The following is an 8,372-nucleotide window of genomic DNA, read 5'->3' as shown; positions in this document are numbered from 1 at the left end:
AAGAGTTACGACTATCCAAGTAACTAGATACGTTTAGTATTGGAGCGTTAAATTTAAGAGACCACCCAATTCTTGGTGTGTGATAAAACACAGACAACGAGGGAGGGCGGGAGGGGAAAAATAGTAGCGGAGAGTTCTTACTCTAACGAACAAGAAGTTCACCAAACCAACAAACAAATGCTATGTCAGAGAGAGGAAGATTCAATCTCCATCCTTAGACCGACTGCATCTCGAAATATGATTTAAATCGAAAGGTATCGTGACATTTCGTGAGATTTCGCTAGGATAAGATCAATATCATTGCCTGAGTCTGTATATCAACGTGCAAGCTAACTATAATGCAATGACATTTTCAGTTTGATGTTTCTCAGTTAATTCTTTTGTTGCGCTGTTACAATATTGCCCCAGATTATTGGAGGAGATTGGGCGTCCGCAAACATGGTAAACCTACACACACATTATGTATTTACCTATTCGATTCTACAATTCAGTAATTATCTTTTATTATTGTATACTAGCATACACTATTTGATGTTATCGTTTATTGTTTTGTACATAATTCAGGAGGTTTTTTTTGTTTGATTTTGTTTTCTACATTTGTCATTTCTGGGAGTTTTATAACTTGCTAATTTTTTTATATTTTTTGAATAATTACGGAACATAATATATGTTCCAATCAAATATATATATACACAGGTATCTTATGAGAATTGAATGCTACTTTTAGTAACTTTAAAGGGTTTTGAAACTGTATGTACGTAGATCAGCGCTTCTATCATGTCTATATCAAAATAAATTTACAAAATGAAGCATTCAATTCTGAAATCAATATATTAATAAATTTGAGAAAAAACTGTACTTTTTATCTTAAGTACATCTTGTAGAATCATTTGCTATTTTCACATCAATATGTTTTCTAATTTTCGAATTATTTCCCTGTTGGAATTGTCCAAATAGTTTTTGGAAATTGGTTTTCGGAAATACATGAAAAAAAGGTCAGTTTGAAAAACTTATCGAAAAGGGAAGGCAGTGTACAACATTTGTTGTACAAAATGTACGAGTTGTAATTATTAAATATTGAAATAAATATGTACCCGTTTAAATAAGCTCCATATAATTATAAGTTCTCTACTAGTTAGACAAAGCTACCAAAGGTAAATGTATGTATATATGAGACAATATCTGAAAAAGTCTTATTTCCATGTCCCATCTTTCACCAGCAATTATTTTTTTATTCAGGCACCTTATTTGAAAATTTTAAGTTTTAGTATTAACTAGAGTATATAATGCACCAACTGCACCCAATGAAACATTCTTTTTAATATTTCTTCCAATAAAATATTATGATTTTAATGGTCACCCCCCCCCCCCAAAAAAAATAAAATCATGTTGTCCCCTGTATTTTTTCTGAAAATTAAATCATTCAAAGAATATCTAAATTAAGTAAACAGCCTTCCGAGGTTCACAAATCGAGTAGATTATATATCACACTTCTCCATAACTGGTCTGATTTTGTTATAACTAAAGCATGTAAGAAAATTTTGCATTTTTAAAAGTCTTTTAAATTGTCCCAAGGGGTACTTTCCATCCTGTTACCGCTGTTTTTTTTTCCACCTGTGGACACGTTTGAAAGACCAAAAATTTATTTCTTGTAATGCAACGTAAAGAGCATCATTTCCTGAATGTATGACTCCATATATTTAGTTGTGCATAGCAGCCAGTTTGAAAAATCTGAACTCTCCAAAGATCAGAATTTGGAGAAAAAAGAATTGTGTTGTTCTCTCTTGTTACTGCCTTTTTGTGTACCTTCTGAGAATATTTCGTCAGCACTATAGCAGTACATGTATTTTTATAGTATCTTATCGAATTGATATGTAGACGGAAGTATCTCGGCAAATAATATGAATATTGAGGGCTTTCCGTTTTAAATAATTCTGTCTTGTTTTTTTTTGAAATTCATAAAAATTGCTGGGTTTTTGTTTATAACCTAAACATGTCTTCTTAATTCTGAACATGTCTTCTTCTTAAATGTCGGCTACTAACCACTGTTGTCTGAATGTATTGACTGACTGAGAAGTAGATTTCTGGGGGACACTTTCAAGTCCCATTATCACCCATCCTCTTCCAAATGTGAAATTTTATTTGACTTCAATAGAAGTTATAAGATTGGGCATATAAGACAACTCTCGATCCAAGTCACAATGTACAGAAAGAAAATAATTACAGGTCAATGTTGGTATTTTTAACTGTCAATAATCTGCTGTGTTTGTGAAATATTTTGATTTGTTTTGTTACAACTCAGTTTTGCACATTCAATTATAATCACTAAGAAGTTAATTTCTATTACACTAATAACTTGATATCTCTTGACTTACATATAGAAATTGTCAATGAGGGTGGGTTGAAGACAAAACTTTACGAAAAAAGAGATGATTTCTGCTTCCCAATTGTGAAATTTCCATTTCTATATAGCAACATTCCAGCAGCGATTGTATACGGAGTATATATCTCCTAATTGATACAATATTCCCGAACTTGTATTTTCTATCATGATTTCCTCCATGGAGGATTGCTGCTCACAAGAAAGCTAATAAACCAAGAGTTTCAAATTGTGAAGTTGAGATCATCCCTTCGTAAATTTTACGGACGCCATCACGGGTTGGTTGACTATGTTTTCTATACTATACTTTGACTGTTTGGCTTTTTATTCTTAGCCATGGCGCTGTCAGTTTATTTTCAATCTATGATTTTGACTATCACTCTGGTATCTTTCGCCTTTTTTTATTGTGCCAGGATCAAAGACTAGTAATTCATGTTACCCAATGACTTGATTCAGTTAGCAAAAATAAATAAATATAAATAAGAAATAAACTTTAATAGTTTTATTGAATACAATCCGCTCAAAGTCTTTGTTATTAGTTTTTGTATACATGAACTTTATACATCATCTTTTTTATGCGTACCCAGCTCCAGCTGAAATACAGTGACAAAACTATGTATACGTGGCATACTAAAACATATATAAATGTAACACTTTATACAGTTTGTGGGTTGAAAGCAATTTTCTGTATTAACATACATATGGAACGATCGAAACAAAAGTCAAGATGTATTATCACTTGAAAAATGATAAACATCGTCTCTATGATGTTTAGATAGAGCTCGAACCTACACATCTAAAATGTCTTGAAATCTTTCAACAGCAAATTGGAGAAATATCCTAATGTGAACTGCTGAATGATATGGTTATGATACCGTTGGGGATTTTTAACCTGACTACAGTCTAAACATTACATAGTGTAAGAAAATAAAACACAATGTTTTGGAAAACTTATTACATTATCCGAATGATCTTTTTGCAGGAACCTATCAAGAAGCTATCATAAACCATGGAACCAAGAATTTAAAAACCAAAATTGTACTTTTATTGAAGTCATGTTTTTTTTCCGTTATCAATTACAAAATGTATCAATAACATTTATTTACATTCTAATTTAGTCTTTATAATATGTGTTTACCACCTCTAGAAATACAATACAAATATCTTTATAATCATTAACTAACTGTTGAAAAATCACGACAAACAAAACGTACAATGAAGATCGCCATAGCTTTAAAACAAGTTGCTTTAAACGGTAAGCGAGTCCGGTTCAAATCTTTAGAAATAAAGCTAAATGTAAAGGCTTACGTGGTTTGTTGCATTTACAAATCTCACATCCATCAACGCCGACTTTGAAGCCATGGTCACAGAACATTTGACACCTTACAGGCTGACAGTGAGCTGAAGTATCAAATAAGAACATCTTAGTGTTGTTATTTAGGTTATAGCTTATTGTTTGTACGTTCTTTGCTAATCAAAGTACATGAAATTAGATTTTATCAGAATACTTATATTCAATAGAGGACTAATCAACCGACCATGTAGATATGGTATTTCTCTGCATCTCGTAAAAGTTGAGGGTTGAATCGAAAAGTCTTTCGCTATTGTGGGAAATCAATTTTGGTAAAACTTGTGGCATCATCATAAACAGAACTTCAATAACTAAATATACAGGGTTTTTGAGTGTTTACCATAATCACGTGTAACAAATACTAGGTATGACATATTGTGTAGGTTCAACATTAACTTTTTTTTCCTTTGAAATTTCCACTCCATCATTAATTGCATTTTTTTTTTAACTCGTATCATTGAGCGTTTAATCAAAGCATGAAAGTGATAAAAGAACAAAATGATCATCTTTCACCTAATCCCTTAAGGGCATCATAAAATGTTAAAAATCGAAAGATGTTAGAAAATATCTCAAGATTAAGTAACCAGAAATTACATATTAAACAGCACTGATTTCAATGGAGTAAAACCTTTATTGTGGAAATATTTGGAATATAAGATTCAGATATTATATAGACTTACGTGGCTGGTTACATTTACAAATTTCACATCCATCAGCTCCAACTTGAAAGCCATGTTCACAGTACATAGCACACATAACGTTCGAGCAGTGAGCTGAAAATAGAAAAGAAGCAAACTTCATGGGCTTGTCAATGAACAAATGTCTTTGAAACAAGTAAAATGAAAGCAATTTCAGCTGATATATTTGAGACAGCAGTCCATTGGAACACAAGAAATAAGCTATATAGTATTGGATCAGTATTTTTATTGCTGTTATAATATATTGACATTTTGTTGCTATGGTTAGTTAATTCACATCAATAAATATACTCCTTTCTTCTTTCTGTTCACTATTAAATGAACCAATGAAATATCTTTTAAGTATTTTAAGGTGTGCATTTTAATTTACAACAAAACCAGAAGACCACGAAAGCTTTATAAAACAGAAAGTAGAATGAAGTGTTGTCAGATCCTTGTAAGCCAAGCGTGAACTGAAGATCTGTATTTTTATTAGATTGGATCAACAATAATTTACTATTGTGTGTTTAGTGTGTACTTACGAGGTTGTTTACATTTACAAATGTCACATCCATCTTGGTCGACATGGTTACCGTATTTACAATATATATTACATACAGGTTTATTACTGCATTCGTCTGAAAAATAAAACAATAACACTTGATCAATTTAGTTCAAAGACAAGGGAAAGATAACAAAGCGAGATTCAAAAACATCAGTCAAATAAAAAACTGACAATAACATGGCATTAAAATCCTCATAATCGACGATTTGACAAACAATAATATACAAAACATAGGATAACGCGGAAGTTTTGTTTTTAAGATCACACTTTAACTTGCCGCCAGTTTTTGTACTTAAAATCTTACTGTAACACAGGGGCACTCGATTCAGTTTACAAGCTATTGAAGTACCATGTTTCGTGCTATATCTCTCTGACTCAGATGACCGTCTGTATTGGTCGTTCTTTTTCGGTTTTATCTTTATAAAGCATAATCTTTTATATTTTCTTGTCATATCGACGAACTCATAATACAATTTAAATTATTTAAAAAAAAAACCTGAAGAATCTTAACTCTTACATTCATTTGAGACATGATTTTATTATAAAATTATTGTGTCATGTCAGAAAGAAAGAAATATCGGGAAAAATACAGACTATTACCTTCATCTATGATGAGATTCAAGATTAGAAATAAATTGTATGTGTATATTTCAAGCTGAATAGTAGAAAGGCATTACCTTGTATAAAAATATGTGCCATGATCTTAAATAATTGCCTCTTTAAAAGCATAGATTTACTTACAAATTAGTGGTGATCGAGCCTAAAAAAGAAAACACAAATAAGTAAATAAGGTTCCCCCGTGAGTATATTATCTTTCTGAGATATAATTTAATTGTATAGCAAATTTTCTTTTCAAAAAAGGTGTATATATTAGTCCAAATTAATACTATAATGAATATGATTTGCATAAGAGCAGAGGAGACATTGCACAAAATTTCAATTGAGAATCTTTAAATTGTCCAAGAAGTGACGAAACCAAAAAAAAAAAAAAAAAAAAATAATAACAATAATAATAATAATAATAATAATAATAATAATAAGAATAATAATAATAAAAGTAATAAAAATAATAATATTATCAATAAAAAAAATAATAATAATAATCAAAATAATAATAATAATAATAATAATAATAACAATAATAATAATAAAAATAATAATAATAATAATAATAATAATAATAATAATAATAATAGAATAATAATAATATGACAATTTCTTACCTGAATAGCAATAACGGTGACAGCGAGGAGTAGAATATATTGTAACATGGTTCCAGTTCAATGTATTGAGGATTCTCTTACCAGAGTTTATATACTTTTGGAGAAAATGATGCAGATGTTACTTAATTAAAAATATTATAAATTCACGCTATAAGCACGGTTATGATTTCATTAGTTGAAAACCTCATTGTTATTTTAAAATATATTTTGAAGCCGAAGGGATAGAACTCTACATATGTGCAAAAGTTAACAGTACATTGTGACCAATGGACCGATGCTACCATATACAAAATGTAATACTGAAAACAATTACTGTAACCAGTGTTACCAGGGGTCGAATTTAAGCTTTTCTGAGTACTGGCCAGCCGGACCAGTGGACTGAAAAATCTACTGGGCGTTAACATAAATTGAAATTGTATTATTTTAAAGTCACATATGAAACTTCAAATTAACAAAAGAAAGTTGAATATGTTGTTTATGTACTAAATAAATACGTTTTACTTTTAAACAAGTGTACTTGAAGTTTTATGTGAAGACACATCCTTTATACAGTGACACCTGGTTAAACCGAATCTTGCATAAACCGTTAACCCGTATACACCAAACATGTTCTTAAGCACCGTTCTACCTACGGTATGCGTTGTGAACCTGATAAAACGAACATCGACCCAAATCGAACAAAATCTTAAGTCCTGAAGAAGTTTAAACAGGTTTCACTGTACTATTAAACTCAAAAGTATACTGCTATTCATTTATTGCCTTCCTGTGCTTGTACATGAATTTGTTTATTTTAAAGTAAATTCACAAAAAAATTCCGAGGAAATTCAAAATAGAAAGTCCCTAATCAAATGGCAAAAGCAAAAGCTCAAACGCATCAAACGAATGGATAACAACTGTCAAATTACTCACTTGGTACATACATTTTCTTATGTAGAAAATTGTAGATTAACCAGGTTTTATAGTTAAGGTTTAATATGGTTTTTCCTCTATTACATCACTTATTACGAAAAGTGTATAAAATTATTCCAGAGTTCATTGTATAATGTTTTGTTGAAGACATATTGTATAATACCAGTACTTCGGTTTTCTAACTAGTATATTAAATACATATACAGCTTAGATTTTATCAATTTTTAATTGAATGAGAGATGTATATATATGTAGAGTACAGTAGGAAATATACTACCCAATTCACTATGAATAAATATGTATAAACTAGCAAATACATTATATAGCATGCATATTCGGGAATATTCGGGTAAGTGTGAAAAAATAATATCGTCATATCCTTTATACTAATCCCAACCACTGAGTCTATTATAAAATAGAGGTGAAATATACTGGCAGCGCCATATTACAAAAAAAAAAATATATGACCAAAACAGTTTACAAAACACAATTTAGAAACTAAATATTAAGTAACACGAACCCCAATTAAAATTCGTGCTGATCTCTGAGGTTTGAGAAAGGTTCGCAGATCATGTTGCTCATCATGTAGGTACATATTAAAGCATATAAACTGACACAGATCAAAGCTGTAATGGAAATATCGGATGACCTGAACGCAAACCTTTAAACGCGAGACATTACCAAGCAGTTTAAGACTTCAAAGTGGTGTCTTCTCTGTAAAGAGCAGCATGTATTTTGTTTTCAACAGCATGATTAATGTACTTATTAATAGAAAGACAGGTGCCTGTGTAAAGCGCAACTGCAAATTTATCATGCACATTCACGGCGAGTTCATAGCAATGTGTAATTGCACAATACATTGATATGTACTAGACCGATATTCTGTCCAGAGTCTGTATATCAACATTTTTCGATAATAGGGAAGTCGAGTTGCCGTTTGCGAACATGGTAAACCTACACACACATTATGTATGTACCACTTGGATTCTGCAATTCAGTAATTATCGTTTATTTCTGTATACAAGTATACATTATTTGATGTTATCGTTTAAAATGGTTTATTGTTTTGTACATAAATCAGGAGGTTTTTTTTCTTGTGCGATTTTGTTTTTCTACTTTTCGTTAAGTTTTTCAGACTGACTTTCGAAAAGGGAAGATATTGTACAACATTTGTCGTATGAATTGTATTTATCAAATATTGAAATAAATATGTATCTCTTTACATAACCTCTACTAGTTAAAGAAAGTTATTATATGTAAATGTTTT

General features: G+C 30.6%; 1 protein-coding gene across 1 annotated transcript; it reads right to left on the bottom strand.

The window, feature by feature from the left end:
* Positions 1 to 2,867: 2,867 nt before the first annotated feature.
* LOC143051288 (uncharacterized) lies at positions 2,868 to 6,267 on the bottom strand. Its single transcript, XM_076224240.1, has 6 exons — positions 6,197 to 6,267; positions 5,715 to 5,733; positions 4,951 to 5,046; positions 4,412 to 4,504; positions 3,689 to 3,781; positions 2,868 to 2,973 (listed from the first exon to the last, which is right to left on the bottom strand). The coding sequence occupies exons 1-6, from the start codon at positions 6,242 to 6,244 to the stop codon at positions 2,954 to 2,956; spliced, it is 369 nt and encodes a 122-aa protein (XP_076080355.1). The 5' UTR covers positions 6,245 to 6,267; the 3' UTR covers positions 2,868 to 2,953.
* Between the last annotated feature and the right edge of the window lie 2,105 nt (positions 6,268 to 8,372).

This window comes from Mytilus galloprovincialis, chromosome 11 (genome assembly GCF_965363235.1).
Source record: "Mytilus galloprovincialis chromosome 11, xbMytGall1.hap1.1, whole genome shotgun sequence".
NCBI lineage: Eukaryota > Metazoa > Mollusca > Bivalvia > Mytilida > Mytilidae > Mytilus > Mytilus galloprovincialis.
Note: the sequence above shows the minus strand (reverse complement) of the source record. Positions and strands in the feature narration are given on the sequence as shown.

Bases quoted from the DNA above. Each gene is read 5' to 3' on its own strand.
- LOC143051288 (XM_076224240.1), bottom strand. From the start codon at position 6,244: ATGTTACAATATATTCTACTCCTCGCTGTCACCGTTATTGCTATTCAG. The intron at 3,782-4,411 runs GTAAGTCTATAT...TTGATACTTCAG, and splicing joins TTGTAAATGTAACCAGCCAC to CTCACTGTCAGCCTGTAAGG. The intron at 2,974-3,688 runs GTAAGCCTTTAC...ACTGTATTTCAG, and splicing joins TTGTAAATGCAACAAACCAC to CTGGAGCTGGGTACGCATAA.